General features: G+C 43.6%; 1 protein-coding gene across 6 annotated transcripts in view; it reads right to left on the bottom strand.

Annotated features, from left to right (window-relative positions):
* CABIN1 (calcineurin binding protein 1) overlaps positions 1-20,422 on the bottom strand; it is a 310,182-nt gene that overhangs the window by 138,422 nt on the left and 151,338 nt on the right. For all 6 annotated transcript variants that reach the window (XM_069757196.1, XM_069757237.1, XM_069757215.1 and 3 more), the window contains 3 exons: positions 8,165-8,326; positions 5,027-5,233; positions 1,568-1,713 (listed from right to left, as the gene is read on the bottom strand). In XM_069757196.1, coding sequence (XP_069613297.1) covers positions 1,568-1,713; positions 5,027-5,233; positions 8,165-8,326 — 515 coding nt within the window. The remainder of the gene's footprint in view (positions 1-1,567; positions 1,714-5,026; positions 5,234-8,164; positions 8,327-20,422) is intronic.

Here is a 20,422-nt window from a genome sequence, read left to right as displayed (position 1 = left end):
TTTCAAACCAAACCTCAAAAAGGACCAGCCAAAGTTGTTGGCATCCTCCACTTAACACTTGGTTTTCACGCCCTTTGGAATACAAAACTGCAATCAATTACTTCCTATAACCATCAACAAGCTTCTTACATCTCTCAACTGGAATTTTGGACCACTCTTCTTTTGCAAACTGCTTCAGGTCTCTCATATTTGAAGGGTTCCTTCTCCCAAAAGCAATTTTAAGCTCTCTCCAGAGGTGTTCAATGGGATTTAGATCTGGACCCATTGCTGTTCACTTCAGAACTCTCCAGAGTTTTGTTTCCATCCATTTCTGGGTGCTTCTTGAAGTATGCATTGTCCTGCAGGAAGACCCATGACCTAGGATGGAAACCCAGCTTTCTGACACTGGGCACTGCATTGCAACAAAAATCCTTTTGTAATTTTCAGATTTCATGATGCCTTGCACACAGTCAAGACCGCCAGTGCAAGAGGCAGCAAAACAGCCTCAAAAGATCTTTGAACCTCCATCATATTTGACTGTGGGTACGGTGTTCTTCTCTTTGTAGGCCTCATTTCGTTTTAGGTGAACAGTAGAATGATAGAGCTTTTTGGTAAAGCATAACTTGGTCTCATGTGTCCACAAGACACGTCCACAGAAGGATTTTGACTAACTCAACGTACATTTTGGCAAACTGCAGTCTAGCATTTTAATGTCTCTGTGTCAGCAGCGGGGTCCTCCTGAGTCTTCTGCCATAGCGTTTCATTGAAATGTCGACGGATAGTTTGCAATTACACTGCTGCACCCTGAGCCTGCAGGACAGCCTAAATTTCTTTGGAACTTGATTGAGGCTGCTTATCCACCATGTGGACTATCTTGGACTAACCTTTCAACAATTTTTCCTCTGCTTTTCCAAGCTCAGGTAGGTTAGCTACAGTGCCATGGATTGTAAACTTCTTGATTATGTTGGGCACAGTTGACAAAGAAACTTCAAGATCTCAGGAGATGGAGTTGTAACCTTGAGATTGTTGATATTTTTCAACAATTTTGGTTCTCAAGTCCTCACAGTTCTATTCTCCTTTTCTGTTCTCCCTGTTTAGTGTGGCATACATAGACATACAATGCAAAGATTGAGTCAACTTCTCCCCTTTTTATCTGGTTTCATGTGTGATTTTCATATTTCCCACACCCATTACTTGCCACAGGTGAGTTTGAACGAGCATCACATGCTTGAAATAAAGTTGTTTACCCATAATTTTGGAAAAGTGCCAACAATTTTGACCGGCCCATTTTTGGGGGTTTTGTGTGAAATTATGTTCAATTTGCCTCTTTTATTCTCTTTTTTGTGTTGTTCCAAAAAACACAAAGGAAATAAACGTGTATAACAAAACGTGTGTAATTGCAAAAATTTTCTGCAAGAAATACTTCAATTTTCTGGAAAAAAAATTTAATTTCAAGGGTGCCAACACTTTCGGCCATGACTGTACACTTACATCAATATACTATTATTTGAACAAATATTTAAATATATTAATACTATAGAAAAAAATATATATACATTATCAAAACTATTCTACTTTGCAGACTGACCTGTTTGGACATTTGCAGATATCATGCATGTAAAATTTAATGGCCTTGGACTGTTCTTTAGTCTTAAAATGGTAGTCAGCAAGAAGATAAAATAATTCGTTCAGGACTTCTGGAGAATCTTCTGCTCCTTCTGGGAGTTGTGGAACCTGAAATGAGTTTAACATTTTAATAACGCTGCTGAAATCATAGTATAATTTCTTTGACAAAAGCTTTGCAAAGAATCACTTTGCTAACAATAAGGTTTCAGTAGTCTACCTTTTGTTTTCATGCCTCATCATTTTCAAGATCTCTGCTTGTTGTCAGTGAAAAACTATTCAAAAGCTTTCAAACATCTTTTAATAGCCTACTCAGAAAGTATCGGTGTACTAACAAAAAACTCTGCATGTGCATTACAGAGGTGCTGTGGTCGTGCTGCAGAGAAGTGGAATCCAACTGATTACTTGGGATTTTAGCAGGAGTGTGTGATCAGCTTATTGTTGAGAGGCTCTTCCAACAAAAAGAGACTGTCCAAAGTGAACACCCCTGCAAAACCTCTCCTGGTCATTTTTAGTTATTGCACGGCTGACCACAACTCCCGTCACCTGTGTCACATCAGGAGAGGTGTTCAGTCCTTGGACATAAAGGGCCCGATTCACTATTGCATTTGCGTCTAGTTTTTTGGCGTTTTTCATTTGCACCTAATTCTTCTTTTAATTTGTGCCTATTTTGTGGCCCATTAAAAAAAAAAAAAAAAAAAAACCATAATCAGGTTCCTTGCATCATTTTCTCATACACTTTATGTAGTTAATAGCCCTCTGTGTCTGTACTGCTACATACTTAGGCAATTAACTGGTTCATGCAGCTTTACATGAACATCCGAATCTTACACTATGGCTGGTCCGAATAACTAAAGCAATTGTTACCATCCACCTCTCGTGTCTCCCATTTTCCTCATAGATTGTAAGCTTGCATTCCTCTTGGTATCTGTTTTGAACTACGTTTTTTGTTATGCTGTAATGTTTGTTTGTCTGTTTGTTTTTTCTTTTCATGCTCGCCATATTGGGTGGGGTTTTTCATTTTCCAGATGCTTTCCAGATGTTCTCCATACCCCTAGTGGAGTGATTTTGTGCATACCAGCAACTTTGGTGCAATATTTGTACCATTTTGTGAAAAGTGCAAAATGGGTCAAAGACAAAAATAAACCTAATTTTTTGCTTTGCATCAACATCACAACAAAAGGGCATATAAAAAAGCTCAAATAAGAGAGTATTTTGTGCACATAAAATGAAACATTCAAGTGAAAAGCAAAAAATATGAAGTTCCAAATGCAACCAGTATAAATAATCGTTGTACGGTGCTACAGAAGTTTCATGGGTATATACATGAAACAAACAAGCATATTCAAGACAACATAACATACAGTACATTTTAGGTCAGATAAAAGGTTAAATAGAATATTTTAAGCAGAATATACTAAGTACATAGTCCGAAATAAATTACCTAGCTGTACAAGAATAAAACATGTATAATTCGCTGAAGCACCAATGTTTGTTATCACTGGTATGCACAAGTCTCCAGCTTCCCCAACGTGTGGTTCCTGATGAATGGGGGCGAAACGCGAGTTGGGGTGGCAGCAACACTGAGACACAAGCAATAACACACGTAAGCCCTTTAGCAAGTTATGCTTTGGTTTTATTTAAAGATTGCCACGGTGTGCAGAGTTTAGAGTTTTTAGGTGTTTCCGCCTGATTCACCTTATGTGACTCCCAAAGTCACAAATTTGGTTGAAAATGTATTCCAGTCCCCCCCACCCCCGCGATGATCTTATGTATTTCTGAAACTTAGGCACAATTTTTGTGCTAAAAAGTCGCAGAATATGTGAAGGGAACTGGTCACTCGTTTCATGTTGCTCACATCATGGGCAATATGATTCAGAGCCCGGCTCCGATCATGAATGTCTTTCACTGAAAAGCTTCAATGTTTCAGAGAAAACAGTTTGAGAATCCAGATGGGGTACATTGGGCGAGACATGGCTTCTCCACCGCTGACCTTCAGTTTCTCCATCCTCGTGTTAGTTGACAGACCGGTATCTCTTTATGTGCGCACATGGGTTAGATCTGTCAATCACCTGAAGCTCTCCCAGGAGTAGTGGTCTTCTCTCTCCTTATAGTCAGCTGCCAGCTCTTCAAACTATGCACTCTCGCTCTTTTTCACCCAGCAGGCCAAGATGGCGGATATCCAGACTGAGAGGGCTTATCAGAAGCAGCCGGCTATCTTCCAGAACAAGAAGCGTGTGCATCTTGGAGAGACCGGCAAAGAGAAGCTATCCCGCTATTACAAGAATGTTAGTCTGGGATTCAAGATGTCCAAAGAGGCAATTGAGGGCACATACATTGACAATAAATGTCCCTTCACTGGCAACGTTTCTATTCGTGGTCACATTCTGTCCGGAGTTGTCACCAAGATGAAGATGCAGAGCACAATTGTCATCTGCCGGAACTACTTGCACTACATCTGCAAGTAACACAGTTTAGAGAAACGCCACAAGAACATGTCGCTGCATCTGTCCCCCTGCTTTAGGGAAATCCAAATCAGAGATATCGTCACCATTGGAGAGTGCCGTCCTCTCAACTAAACTGTTCGTTTCAACGTTATGAAAGTAACAAAAGTTCTTTCAGGTCAAATAAATCTTTATAAAAACATTAAAAAAAAAAACATAAAAAAAATTATGCACTCTCTGAAATATCAGAGCGTTTCAGTGATAGACATACCTCATGCAGCGAAGCTCTGATTTATGCTGCTCGTAATTTGGGCAGAATGAATCGACTGACAGGTTCCCTTTAAAGTCAACGATAAACAGCATTATTTTGCACAAAATTCATTGCAAATTATGAATTGGATCCAATGTTTCCATTCACAGACAGCAAGCAGAGATAACGAAAATGGTGACAATTTCAAACAAAAAAGGTATACTAGAAACTTCTGACCCCAAAAAGAGGTAACGGTACATCCTCATGATTCTGTGAGTGCAGAAATTGTGCCTGATCGGACATCAGGGATGCAAGGCTGAAAGCAGGACTCCCATTGTAATGGTTGGGGTAACAGACTGTAATGGATTGCAGTCTAGCAGCAGTGACCAGTCTTTTAGGCAAGGAGGGCATTGCTTACAAGCTCTTTAGTATAGAGCTTGTAATCACTGCTCTGAAGCTGGCCAGATAATTGCAGTGCATCGTTAGCTCCTGATCCAGCCAGCTTCAGTGACACTGTGCCCTTGTGATGCTGCAGAGATAAAGCTGCCGAGCACACAGTTCAGGCCAGCAGCACGAGTATGTCATGCTGCTCCTAACCATTGATCGATCAAAACAACAAGCAGAAAGCCGTGACCCTAAGCAGTGGAGCGCTCCTTCAAAAAGAAATTGAGATAACCCTGTTAACACCCAAACGACAGGTCTTTAAATGGTCAAGAACCAAACACTGTACCTTGCTGCTTGTGCCTTCAATGTAGGCCGCTACACTCCCCATGCCAAGCTTGGGTTTATCTGAGCGAGGTGCTATGGTGGCCATTTTTCTCAGAAGATTAGCCAGGTCTGCGGAGACTGTGCTCGTCTTATAGCTGTCAAATTCAGGAAGAGACTTTGGCTTGAAATAGTCAAACAAAATAAGTGCATCCTCCCAGAGTAACTCCACCTGCAGAAGAAGGCACGTTACCGAGACAAGTTCATACCTATAGCAAGTCATGATCTATCATTTAACAGTTCTGATAAATGCCCTAATTCTAACCATGCAGATTTATACGCGGAAGCAGACAGCAGGAATTCTTACAGTTTTGTCACACATACTAATTTGAATATTAATAGTGTAAAAATAGTCATCATCATCATAATAAAAAGATAACTTTCCTCTACAATGCTGCCCCTATTCTTGTCTTCTTATGGAGGTGGACGTCATGGGAGCATTACAGACACCTATTTCTCTCTTCTAGCTCAGATATAAAAATAAATCACTGCTGCAGCCAATCAGTGGTTGAGGACGTCCACTACAAGAAAGACAAGCAAGAAGGCTAATGGGGTCATGGCTTGTGCTGCAAAGGAATGACGGAAGTTTGGTAGGTATCTGGGGCCTCTTTTCCATTTTTTTTATTACCACCCTGAGCCGGTTTCAATATCAAAATTATTAGTGGAGAAGTCATAAAACTAAATATGATAATTTCACAGACAGAAGATACCTTTTCAGTTTTTGATGAAGAGCTCCCATTAAGTTATTAAAGATGTATTATAGTGTGAGTGTGTTAATATACTCACCTACCGCCACTCTCTCCGGGATCCAGAGCTGTTCTCCTCTTGTAACATTACAGCTTTGCACACTGTCCTTGTCACACTACGCCCTGCGTGATCCAGAAGTGACTCTTACAATGTAATCCTATGGAGTATCAGAACGAGGCCCATAGGCTTCCATTATTAAAGAGACTCCTGAATAGAGCATAGAGTGACCAGGAGAGTGGGCAAAGCGGTGACGTCACTGAGAAGAGGAGCAGAACGGTGCTGTACCTCAGAGAGTGCAGCAGTAGGGGATTATATACAGTTATATGAAAAAGTTTGGGCACCCCTATTAATCTTAAGCTTAATGTTTTCTAAAAATTGTTTTTTTGGTAACAGCTATTTCAGTTTCATATATCTAATAACTGTTGGACACAGTAATGTTTCTGCCTTGAAATGAGGTTTATTGTACTAACAGAAAATGTGCAATCTGCATTCAAACAAAATTTGACAGGTGCATAAGTATGGGCACCTCACCAGAAAAGTGACATTAATATTTAGTAGATCCTCCTTTTGCAAAAATAACAGCCTCTAGTCACTTCCTGTAGCTTTTAATGAGTTCCTGGATCCTGGATGAAGGTATTTTTGACCATTCCTCTTTACAAAACAATTCCAGTTCAGTTAATTTTGATGGTCGCCGAGCATGAACAGCCCTCTTCAAATGATCCCACAGATGTTCAATGATATTCAGGTCTGGGGACTGGGATGGCCATTCCAGAACAGTGTAACTGTTCCTCTGCATGAATGCCTGAGTAGATTTGGAGCGGTGTTTTGGATCATTGTCTTGCTGAAAGATCCATCCCCTGCGTAACTTCAACTTTGTCACTGATTCATGAACATTATTGTCAAGAATCTGCTGATACTGAGAGGAATCCATGCGTCCCTCAACTTTAATAAGATTCCCGGTGCCGGCATTGGCCACACAGCCCCAAAGCATGATGGAACCTCCACCAAATTTTACTGTGTGTAGCAAGTGTTTTTCTTGGAATGCTGTGTTTTTTGGCCGCCATGTATAACGCCTTCCTTTTTGTATGACCAAACAACTCAATCTTGGTTTCATCAGTCCACAGGTCCTTCTTCCAAAAAGAAATTGGCTTCTCCAAATGTGCTTTTGCATACCTCAGCCGACTCGGTTTGTGGTGCTTGCAGAAACGGCTTCTTTCACATCACTCTCCCATACAGCTTCTCCTTGTGCAAAGTGCGTTGTAAAGTTGACCGATGCACAGTGACACCATCTGCAGCAAGTTGATTCTGCAGCTCTCTGGAGGTGGTCTGAGGATTGTCCTTGACTGATTTCACCATTCTTCTTCTCTGCCTTTCTGATGTTTTTCTTGGCCTGCCACTTCTGGCCTTAACAAGAACTGTACCTGTGTTCTTCCATTTCCTTACTATGTTCCTCACAGTGGAAATTGACAGGTTAAATCTGTGAGACAGCTTTTTGTATCCTTCCCCTGAACAACTATGTTGAATAATCTTTGTTTTCAGATCATTAGACAGTTGTTTTGAGGAGCCCATGATGCCACTCTTCAGAGGAGATTCAAACAGGAGAACAACTTGCAAGTGGCCACATTAAGTAGCTTTTCTCATGATTGCATACACCTGGCTATGAAGTTCAAAGCTCAATGAGGTTAGAAAACTAAAAAAGTGCTTTAGTAAGTCAGTAAAAAGTAGGTAGAAGTATTTAAAACAAGAAAATAATAAGGGTGCCCATACTTATGCACCTGTCAAATTTTGTTTGAATGCAGATTGCACATTTTCTGTTAGTACAATAAACCTCATTTCAAGGCAGAAATATTACTGTGTCCAACAGTTATTAGATATATGAAACTGAAATAGCTGTTGCCAAAAAAACAATTTTTTAGAAAACATTAAGCTTAAGATTAATAGGGGTGCCCAAACTTTTTCATATAACTGTAGTACACTCACACTACATTACATGAACATATTTAATGAATACACAACTTAATTGACATTCTTCTTTAACAAGAAAGAGCAATCAAACAAGAAATCAGAAGCCAAATTGTGCCTATTAATACATCTGCACAATAAAATGGGACGGACTCATAAATTCAATGATAACTTCAGTTTTGTGGTGTAATTGCATTGAACAGAATGGTCTTCGTGACAGGGGAATACTAGTATGTTACAATGCAGTGACATACAGGCTTGCGCGTTATAATAATGAGAAATTCTAATTCTCTGCTGTTTTCTTGCGATTTGTGCATTGGTATACTGTACTAATTCAAGGTTGATCCCACACTAATAAGTATTATACCAGTTATTGTTAAATGCTTGTAGTTACCGGCTGTACAGAATGCTCCTCTAAGTACCGAGCCTTGCTCTTCTTGCTGGGGTATCCATATAGACAGTAGAAGCACTGCTCTAGGGCAGTCTCAAACTCCTCCTTAAATGGATGGTTATCTTCCTTTGTAGACAATGCCAGTTCTTTTAATAGAATACGTAGCTGTATACACATATGAGAAATACGCAGTTCAGGTGACACAGGGCGATAGAAGAAACTATTGGCAGAAATTGTCAAGAAAAGAAGAAAGTAACAGTACAGTAAAGTGAAAACAACAATATCTTTAAGTCTTTCCCTTCTGTTACTTTACTACAATCCATACTTACTTGCCCATAACATCAGCTCCTTATCTTTTTTTTTTTTTTTTTTAAATACAACAATATAAATAAAAGGGATCTTGAGAACTCAGACACGGTAGAAATTGTCCTAAATGTCCTCCCAATAATTTTTTTCAGGCAAATTTGGAGAGGGTTCACTCTAAGAACCACCTAAAAAAGGTGATCAGAAAATAATAAAAAAAAAAAAAAGACCATATTCATAAATATGTAAAAAAGACTTGCTGTTCATATGCTCAAGATTTTGAACATATTTTAAGCTTTTCAAAATTTCAAAAATGCCAAACGGCTAAAATTGAGCGGACCTCTCTATAGGTGCTTACCGCTTGGAAGCTGCTCCATACTTATAATGTGTAACGGAGTGGGTGTTGGAACCACTGTGCCGTGATCCGAGGAGAGCCTGGATGGGGTGACTAGGTGCCTCACCAAGTCCGACTTCGACTGCAAGGCGGCTGGCAATACAGAGATTCGAAGAGGGACGAGTGAGGCAAGACCAGGTGCAAAACCAGGACTGACCTGGGGTGGATGGCAGCTGACCTCCAAGGGACAGGAAGGCCAGAAATGGTAGACTTGACAAGTACTGGCTGGCACGACTGGTGTAGTGACTAGTACAGCAGGCAGGTACTGGTGGGCACAACTGGTATACAGGCAGGCACGGATGATAGACAGGCAGACGGGCACGGCTGATGCACAGGACAGGTATACAAGTACTGGGACGTGAGAACTAGCAAGCGTGTTTAGAAACAGACTAACAATGTGCACAGACGCCTCCCATCAGGTGGAGGTGCCTTAAATAATAAGTCTCCCAGCCACTGGATGGGGACACTATAGGACAGCGTGTGCTGTCCTTTAAGAGGGCGGGACCACTCGCACATGCCCTGAACACATTGCTAGGGGATCTATGAGACATGCACAGACTGCTGGCAGTAGCAGAAGGGAGTTGGCGTCCCTGTCGGGGGAGAGTGCAGCGAACAGGGATGCCGGCGCTACACAATGGAAAGGCTGAAAAGACACCTGAGCATCTTTTGGAGCATTTTTACCTTAAAGGGAAGGTACCGCGTTTGTAGGTCATTAATAAATCACTGTAATGTAGCATAACATGCTGCTATAAGCAAGTTTGAAATTCATGTGAAACAGATTTCATGTGTTATATGAGTATAAAGAATGCACTGGGGGCTGACATCTTGGTTTTGCAGCAGTAGCAGGGCCCTATCAGTGTCAGATTACGGCACCCCATGGACATAGGAGATAATAGACCGGTGCTGACCCTATCTCTAACATTGCAGCAGCATTAGCAGTGAGCTGGGCACGCCTCTGTGGGCTGCACAATTCACTGCTGTAGGTGTGACTAGCTGCCATTTTATTATAGCCCTGTGCTATCTGCCGAGCTCCACTTACTCTCTATGGCAGAACAGAAGAAGCCCTCACTGCTCATCTGTACTCCAAGCAGGCACATCCTCTGCTCCTCACATGCTGCCCTGTGTGCTTCTCCTGCTGTGTCTCTGCCTCCCCCTCACACACAGTCCCTGTGATCTCAGCCTGCAGAGAGGGAGGTGACACCTGGAGAGAGAGAGCAGGGCAGCTGACAGGACAGGGATTAAGGTGGGGGAAGGGGGATAGCAAGAATGTTATTCACAAAAAATGCTGCTGAGCCAACTGTGTTCTGCCCCTCTGTAAAGCTACGTTCACATTTGTGTTGTGCGCCGCTGCGTCGGCGATGCAACGCACAACGCAAATAAAAACGCACGCAAAAACGCTGCGTTTTGTGACGCATGCGTCCTTTTTTGCCGAAATTTGGACGCAAGAAAAATGCAACTTGTTGTGTTTTCTGCGCCCGACGCTTGCGGCAAAAACGCATGCGTCGCACAACGCAGCACAACGCATGTCCATGCGTCCCCCATGTTAAATATAGGGGCGCATGACGCATGCGTCGCCGCTGCGTCGCCCGACGCAAACACGCAAAACGCTAATGTGAACGTAGCCTTAACAAGCTGTGCCTCTAATGCAGTAACTGCTGGTGATAGCAGGTCACAGGGCAGTCACACACAAAATGGTGCTGCCCTGTGATGCTGCTCTTCATTCTTATTGTTAGCAGAAAATTTGGGCAGTAACTGCTGACATCACCATTTCCCTCCCCTTTTGGGTGGTCTAATATCCCTGGGGCAGAGCTGCTAAATCTTACTATAGCTGCTTGAGGTCTAAAACGGAAAATGCTCCCCCTAGTGGTAAATATGTATATATGTAGAAAAATATATAATATTTTTCATATAGAAATGTTTGCAAACAGTGCAAACATTGCATTAATACATTTTAATTACTATTTTAAGCTTAATTTCACAAAAAAACAAAATACAAGAAAACTGGTGGCACCTTCCCTTTAACAAAATTCTTGCATGCTTGGACTGCAAGTCGCCTCAAAAGGTGCAACAACCAAAGAAAACTCAAAAGATGATCCCTCCCCCCCGCCAAAAAAAAGAAAGGAAAACTGCTTAATAAAACGGAAAAAAACAAACAAAAAAACATAAAACTAAACTGTTTCAGGAAACACCAGAAAAACGTGCAAGAAGACATTTCAGCAAAAGAAAAGCAAGCAAATCCTAAAATTGTTTACTCTTGAGCACAATTCATGCTAGTTCACAAGTAACCTTTCTTTGCTAGGACCCTAATTAGGTACAGTATATCACTCTGGGTCGAAGGATGTTTTAAATGTGTAGGTTTTTGGCCCAGGAAAGGTATGTCCAAAGATAAAAAAAAAAAAAAAATATGGTCCCATCAAAGAAGAATTCACGTTGTGGTTGGTGGGCACACGCAAGATCGACCAATTTGTGCACCAAGTACCTCCATTTTATAAGTATAGTTTATATTGCAGTAAGGCTAGGGTCACATTGCGTTAGTGCAATCCGTTTAGCGCTAGCGGATTGCGCTAACGCAATGTTTTTTATGGGGCCGCGTTCGGGGTCGCGGTAACGTCCCCGCTCTCGCAGATCCCGATCTGCGAGAGCGGGGAACGGACCGCGGGAGCGCCTCGGACGCTGCAAGCAGCGTCCGCGGCGCGCCAGGAATCTCCGGCGCGTCGCTAGCGCGTGCCGAACATGGCATGCGCTAGTGTAGCGCGTTCCCATTAGCGTGAATGGGCGCGTTAACGGCCGCGTTGCACGGCGTTAATTTCGCCGTGCAACGCTGTCCGTTTAACGCGGTCCCATAACGCAATGGGAACCCAGCCTAACGCATATATTCAATGTTTGCATATATTTTGTCGCATGCAGTTTACTCTCCTACCCTTTGGTATGCATACACTACGTGTGCCTCATTAACAAATTCTTGGTCAACACATTCTCAATAAATTTGAATAGAAAGTTGGCTGCGTTTACATGCAGGCACATCTCTGCAGAAGTATACAGAGAATCAGGCTGGTAGGATATTCAGTCAAATAGTGTGCATCCTAAAGATGGCATTTATCTAGATAATGATAGGTGCACAACTTGCAGTGTGGCAGAAATCTCCAACTGCATGCTATTTTACCACAATATGCTGCACTTTTCAAATCCACTGGTTATGGCTGTGGATAAGCTTTAATAGCAGAACTGCATTTGCCAAAGCATGCTGGGAATATTAGTTCCTCGTGGAGATAGAAGTGATGACAGAAATTTGGAAATTATTAGTATTTTTTTTTTATGTATTAGGGTCACGCTGTGACAGTACTTAGATAGGAAAAAGGGCCCTGCACTGTACCTAGGGCTCCCAAAGGAACCTCTAAAGGTGAGGAGGATTGGCCCACCAGCCCTATTGTTTTTCTGTTATACCCTAAGCTGTCCCCTCCCCCTCAAGGCCTGGAACAGAAAAGCTTGTGTATAAAAACATAAGACAAACAGGGATAACAGAGCAACTATAGATAGGTATATAGGGAATGGGTAGGAATGTATTAACCAAATGGGAATAGGAAATAGGAAAATGAGGAAAGCATACACCCCAAAACAGCATACAACAATCTTCAGCAGAAACAACGATCTACAACTCAACACAGAGACTCCAAAGAGCTAGGAAGTAAAACTTTCACTGGCAAGGAAGAGAAGGTATGGCCAGATTTTATAGGGAGAAGAAATGACCAAGTCAGGAACAGCTGTGGGATGGACCCACTAGTGACAATAAGGTTACATTTTCACATTCAGTATTTGACTCGCATTTGACATCAGTATTTGTAAGTCAAAACCAGGAGTGGGTGAAAAATGCAGAAGTGGTGCACTTGTTTCTACTATACTTTTCCTCTGATTGCGCCGTTCCTGGCTTTAGATTACAAATATTGATGTAAAATACTGACCAAATATTGAAAGTGTCAACATCGCCCTAGTCTGATGACTGGTTCTTGCCTCTGTTTATGTCCTGGTTCCCAGTAGCCAGAAACTGGGCACATGCACTAGACAAAAGCTGTAAAATGATTGGTGGGGAAAAAAGGACCCTGTTAAGGAGAATATAGGATTACCTACTGCTATTTTTTTATGTCATCTCAGTCAATGCACCTATATAATAAAAAAAATGTGAAGTGTTTACATAGTGCATCAGTTGTAATGTACATATATGGTGGGTGGTGTATAGGGACAAACTCCAGCACCAAGGCCCACTGAGAAGATTCATCTGTTCCATAGTGGGTCAGCCCAAGCCTGGCTGAAGGCAGAACTTCAGTGTTTATTACACATCCCATTACTTCCTTAACTAAAACACTTCTGTATGGCTTCCAGCACAGACAATATGTGGCTCCTACAATGTAACAGATCCATGGGAACTCCCACTTTTAGCTTCTAAAGCAACACAAATGCCCCATCTAAGAATTCCTATAATTCTATGGTTTAACTACTTGAAAGGTGCTTCTCTGAGTTGAGCAATAATGTTGAGGCTTTTGCGGATTAACATCAGTCTCAGCCAGCTACACCAACGTTTAAGGAAGTGGGCAAAGCTTAGACTGGAGGGGGTGGCTGGCGGATTTACCATAATTTATGCCACAAACTTGGTATAAATTATAATAGCAATGTACGCCAACTAACTGGCACACATTTCTAGTAATGCCTGAAAAATGTGCCAAATTCACTAAGAGGTGCAGGCATATTAATCAATTATTTAACCAACTTAGCAATTTACTGCAATAAATGATGCACCATTTTAAAGAGAACTACTTATGATGTAAAGGATTGCACCCCATGGTCATACACTTGCCATCTGCTCTGTCCCTCATCCATCTTCAGGTAGCAAAGCACATGCAGTGTGCATTACATTTGTGACCCAAAACATGTTTGCGACCTACACTGATTTTGGTTTTCATAAAGTCTGCTACTTCAGTGTTTATAGATCTTGTAGTCAAATTTTTCTATGATTACTGAAGTACAATTATAAGCAATTCATCATTTTTTTTATCATTTATTGACAAATACATCAAGTTTATAAAAAGACTCAATAGTTACAGTGTTGGCTCTTATTTTCCAAGACTTGTGCAATTCACCCTGGCAGCTGGATATCAGCTTTTGAGCCCAATTCTGACTGATGGCAACTCATTCTTGCTCAATCAATGCTTGGTGTACCACAATTTTTGTGTTTTTGCTTGTCCACCCACTTTTTGACAACTGAACAATGGCTGTTAATGGGATTGAGACCTAGGGAGTTTTCTGATGATGGATCCAACAGTTCAACGTTTTCTTCACCGAGCCACTTTTTTTTTTTAAATCAAATATTTTTATTAAACAGTAAGAAAAATATATGCAGATTACATTGCTGCAAACAATACACATATATGTTTTACATTTTCAATAAACTTTTTAACCCCAAACCAGCCTCCCTCCCCTCCCCTCACCCCCACCTTTAGAGACCTAACAAGAACCGCTCCGATCTACCCAAACGTCCATCATTAACCAGGAACAAGAAGGTGTCGTATCAATACTGCTCCCACGGGGGCAGAGTACCCAAAAGCTAGAACAAAGTCTCGAGATCACGTCGACTCGAGCCAGGGATTCCACAGCCTGTTGAAAAGGTCCATCTTGTTTCTTTTAGAATAGATGCTCCTCTCCAATGCAACAATATGATCCACTTGCATCATGAAATCTCTTCTCGTTGGTGGCTCTACCCTAATCCAGAACTTAGCGATCAACTTTCGCGCGATAAACAGCAATCTAGCAATAACTGTTTTGTACGAGTTATCAGTTACAATCTCCTTCACGTAACCCAATACGCATACCAGAGGATCCCGTGGTACCGAACATTTGTATGTTAGTCCCACTTTATTTAGCACCACGATCCAAAACGAGGACAACCTGGGGCACTGCCACATCATATGGAGGATACCCGCCTCGGACTGCGAGCACCTAGGGCATTCGGAATTAGGTCTTAGACCAGCTTTGAACAACATGTCTGGAGTTCTATAAGCCCTATGACTAACAAACAGTTGTGACAGCCCCCCAGGCTCACTCATCGAGATCCTGGGCACGTATTCCAATATTGAGTCCCATTGATCGCCGTCAATCGCCCCCAAGTCAGCCTCCCACTTCGCCCTGGCTCTGATAGGATGCCCCTCTAAAAAGGAAAATAGAAGGAATTCATATATTCCTGAGATCACCCCCTTCGTGCCTTCCCCCATGAGGATAAAATCTAGCATTAGGTCCACCTGGATCTCTATAGGCTCCCTCCTACATTGTGCCCGATATGCATGAGAGATGCGGTTATACTGATACAGTTCAGAGCTTGGCAGAAGAAATTCCTCCTGCAATGTCTCAAAGTTCTTAATTCTACCTTGGTGCAATACTTGGCTCATCCGAGAGATTCCCGCTCCCCTCCAAACATGAAATCCCTCCATCTGTCTAAACTCCTGCAAGAGACAATTATTCCATATGGGCGAAAACCTAGTAAGTGCCCTCACTCCCCTAATTCCCTTAACTTTGTCCCAAACCTTATGGATAAGCCTAATAGTGCAGAATTTAGTACCCTTCTCTCGGAAATGCCCACCCTCCAAACCCTCACTCAGTACCCTTGACCCAATCAATTTCCTCAGACTGCAGGGTGTCCGCTCCCAACCCGATTCCACACCCCATTCCCTAAAATGTTGACATTGTGAAGCCAAAAAATATAACCATGGGTTAGGCAGTGCCACTCCCCCCTCAGTCTTTGGTCTTTGTAGAATTTCCTGTTTAAATCTAGGACTTTTCCCGCCCCAAATCAGCTCGCCAAACAAAGATTTAATGCTCCGAAATCTATTCTGCGATATCCATATAGGGGAGTTGTGCAGCACGTAGAGAAGTTGCGGCATCACAATAATCTTTATTAGATTTATTCTACCAATAACCGATAAATGTAACTTTTTCCACGCCTGAACCTTAATACGTATCTTCCGCAAAAGTGGCGCCAAATTTAGTTCCTCAAAACTCGTCAGAGGTAACGCGATCTGGATCCCTAGATATTTAATTTATCCACTAACCTCAACTTTGTAGGAGAGTCCCTCATTTCACTATTTTCATAATCCCCATCTACTAACATCATATTGGACTTTTCCCAATTTATTCTCAGGCCAGCGTAGCTCCCAAATTCCTCAATAATGGCCTCCGCCCTTACCAGGGTCTCCCCCGAATCCTCCAAGAAGAGCAAAATATCATCTGCGTATAACGCTACCTTTTCTTCCGAATCCCCGTACATAAATCCTCTCACCTCCCGGGAACCTCTAATTTTCGCAGCAAGGGGCTCCACCGCCAGGGCAAAAAGCAGTGGAGACAGAGGACAGCCCTGTCTAGTTCCCCTAGACAAAGAGAAAGTCTCAGAAAGGACGCTATTCACCCTAATCTTTGCCACCGGGGAAGAGTACAACAGCCGCACCCATGAGATGAATTTAGGTCCAAACCCCAAACGCTCCAACACTGACCACAGATAGCTCCACTCCACACAGTCAAAGGCCTTGTGGGCGTCCAAAGATACCACAACCCGTTTGCCCACATTGTCCGAAGGGATTTGTAAATTTAAAAACAGCCTTCTCAGGTTGAGTGCCGTTGATTTGTTAGGCATGAAAGCTGACTGGTCAGGGTGTACCAATTTGTCTATCACCCTACTCAACCTATTTGCCAAGGCTTTTGCCAAAATCTTAATGTCGGCAGTCAAGAGTGAAATTGGTCTATAGGATTCTGGCATCAGTGGATCTTTGTCGGCTTTAGGGATAACCACCACGATAGCCTCTCTCATTGACAAAGGCAACTCCCCTCTTTCCAACGAGCTATTGTACACCCCCACCAGTTTGTCCAACAGAGTTTCTTTCAAAGTCTTATAAACCTCAGCTGGAATGCCATCCGCTCCCGGAGCCTTACCCCCCGCAACACCCGCCAAAGCAGCCCCCAATTCTTCCTCCCCAATCGGTTCCTCCAATAATTCACGCTCCTCTCTACTCAACCGGGGCAGATCGATTTCTTCCAAATACCTCGCCATATCTTCGGCTCCCCTCTCCACACTGGACGTATATAATTTTTCATAGAATTTCCTAAACACTTCCAAGAGCTGCTCCCCCTGAGTAACCAACGTTCCCTCCTCCGTCTTAATAGAGTAGACATATGAAGAGTCTCTTTGCGCGGACGCCACTACCGAAAGCAAGTGCCCCACCTTCTCCCCCTCTGAGTAGAAAGTTTCTCTCTGAAAGGCCCTCAACCTCTCCGCCTTTTTAAAAAATAACTGGTCAATCTCCCTCTGAGCCACCCTCATACGACTCTGAGATTCCTTGGTACGATGTTCCCCCAATGCCGCCTCTGCTGCCTTCAATTCCTCTAGGACACCCTGATCCCGCTCTTTGGTCCTTGTCTTATGTCTTGAGACGTCCCTAAACAAAATTCCCCTTAAATACGCTTTCATGGTGTCCCACACTACATGGCATTCTGCGCTCCCTTCATTGATCTTAAAAAACTCCTCTCTCTCTGCCCCCACCTTTACCATGTCCAAAATTTGTAACCAGACTGGGTGAATTTTCCAGCCCGCCCTCCCCAAGCCATCCCGACCTGACAGCTTTAGAGAGACCTGAACAGGGCTATGGTCTGATAAAATCCTGGGATTATATTCCACCCCGTTTAACAGTTCGTTCATCCTATCGTTACCCAAGGCGACATCAATTCTTAACATCGAGCCATATGTAGTCGAGTAACAGGAGTAGGAATATGTATTGGCATTGCGAACCCTCCATAGATCAATCCAACCAATTTCTCTGAGATAGTTACCAAAGGGAGTGTCATTACCGTCCCTGCGCTGTGATGCGTGGTTACTCTGGTCCCAATGGTCATTTGCTATATTGTTTACATCACCCACCACCAGAAGGGGGATCCCATCCCAACCTCTTATAGACTCCAATATGTCCTGGATCTTCCTTCCAGAGTATGGCGGAGGTATGTACAATGATACTATGCACATTAAACGATTAAAGATTTTACACACCAACAAAACATATTGACCATCCGTATCGATTTTAACCTCAACTTCCTCAAATGGGGTATTAGTATGAATTAAGACTGACACTCCCCTTGCATAACTAGAGAACGTCGAATGATACGCCTTGCGCACCCACCGTTTCTGTAACATATCGACTTTTTCCTCCACTAGATGGGTTTCTTGCAGGCAGATCACCGAGGGCCTCTGTTTCAGTAAATACTGAAATATTGCCGCACGTTTAGTGGCGTCCGCTAATCCCCTAACATTCCAGCTTATAATATTAACATCCCCTCCCATTTCCTAGAAAAAAAATGATGAGTTAGAGCAGTCTCCTTCAGGTCTCCCCCGATACCCCCCCCCCACCCTCCCATCCCCCTTCCCCAACTCCCCCATCTAAAACTCAATGGAATTCAACTAGAACAAACTTTCTTTCTCTGTATGAGAACTGAGAGCTCTTGATACGACCTAGAACTGAGCCCCTTGCAGTCCATTTCTCCCCCTCCCACCGCTAACAACATGAAATATTCTTTGCGCCGCCGAGCACACTGTTTTAAACTTTTGAGTGCATTCTGTCTAAGGACACAAAACAAGTTCAAAAATCACAATCAGGGGATATAGCCAGGTGAGTGACGAAGTCTCAGCGTCAGTCTCATCGGTTCCGCTCCACGCCAATTTTCTTGGTATTGATATCTAGCCAGTGCATAGCCTCCTCCGGGTTCTGGAAAAAATGAACACGGTCCAGCGCCACCACCATGAGCTTAGCCGGGTATAGCATAGAATATTTTAGGTCCAGGTCTCGGAGCCGCCGCTTGATTTCACCGAACTTCATTCTCAGTTTTTGCACCGATGCCGAATAGTCCGGATAAATGGAGATCCGATTTCCGTCTATACTCAGGCCGTCACTGATCCTGGCCTTCCTTAGTAGGGTTTCCCGATCCCGATAGTCCAAAATTTTTGCCAGCAGGGCTCGAGGGGGAGATCCAGGCGGCAGGGGCCGGGTGGGGACTCTATGGGCCCTTTCCACGGAGAAGTGGTTGGTAAGGTCTGCTCCTCCCACCGAGTTTTTAAGCCATGCCTCAATGTATTCAGTAGGATTATTCCCCTCCACCTTCTCCGGCACCCCAATTATTCTTAGATTATTCCTTCGGGAACGGTTTTCCAGGTCATCTGTTTTAAATTCCAGTTCCGCAATGCGCTGAATGTATCTCTTTTCTCTTTTTAACAGTTCATTTGTCTGATCTTCCACACTGCCCACGCGCTCCTCCACCACCTCCACTCTTTTCTCCACTTTGCGCATAGCAGAATTAAGGGACTTCATTTCAACTGTTAAATCGTCCACCCTTAGATTCAGCGCAGCCAGGGCAGATTTGCAGTGTATAACGACTGAGAAAATGTCCTGCAGTGTAGGTTCCCCCACGTTTGATTGCTGCGCACCCTCAGAGTCATTAGCCTGCACTGGGCTGGCGGCAGGTGTCATGTTATTTGCACCGTGCACCTCCTGCATCTTCCCTGGAGAAAGCTGCTCCTCCACCACACTGAGGGTATCTTCCCCTCCTCTCTTCTGCCTCTGCGGGACTTCCTCCTCATCTGGCCCTTCAGGGCCCAGCAGCAGGGCACCCCCCTCCTCCGTCCGAGCAAACCGCTCCAGCCGGGCGATTACCTCAAGCCTCCGGCGGTATGCGGTGCTGGCTCTGGCCGCCTCCTCCTCTGCCACGGCGCCATCTTGGATTTTCGCGCCAGCCGCGGGCGCCGACTGTCTTCGGCGCGGCATCACCGCCCTTCTCCTCTCACTGCCTCCGGTACTCTCCTCCGTGCACAGGGGTCCTGCGGAGCGTCTCCGCCCGGTTTTCGGCGCTCGGCGGCGCCTTCAAGGGTGAGTATTTAGGAGCGGTGCGGGGAGAGAGATCCGTCGCACGTCTGCTCACATCGCTCGCTAGGCCACGCCCCCCTTCACCGAGCCACTTAGTCGTCACTTTTGCCATGTGACATGGTGCTCCATCATACCGAAAAAAGCAGTTGCTCCTGGAGGATGTTTAGATACTATTCTTATTCAAGGCAATATTGTGAGTGCGCCCACCCACCCATGAATGGTCTCAGGATGTGTTACGGTTGGTATGACACAGGACTCATGGTAGTGTTTACCTATTCTTCTTTGAACAATTATTCTTTCCAAAGTCATCAGAGAAAATAATTTTACCCCAGTCCGCTGCAGTCCAATCCACATACTTCCTGCAGAATGTCAGTCTGTCCTTCATATTTTTCTTGAAGAGCAGTGGCTTATTTGCTGCCCTTTTTAACTCAGGCCAGCCTCACTGTGCATGCAGATGCATCGATACCTGCTTACTGCCATGCCTGACCAAGCTCTGCACTGGTGCAAAACTGATCCCAGAGCGGAGTCTTCTTCAGGAGACTGTCCTGGCATTTGCTGAATTTTCTTGGGTGTCCAGAAATCTTCTTCACAGTAATTGAACCTTTTTCTGTGAAGCTCTTGACG

Source organism: Ranitomeya imitator, chromosome 1 (assembly GCF_032444005.1).
Source record: "Ranitomeya imitator isolate aRanImi1 chromosome 1, aRanImi1.pri, whole genome shotgun sequence".
In the NCBI taxonomy this organism is placed as follows: Eukaryota; Metazoa; Chordata; class Amphibia; order Anura; family Dendrobatidae; genus Ranitomeya; species Ranitomeya imitator.
This window is presented reverse-complemented; position numbering and strand designations above follow the sequence as displayed.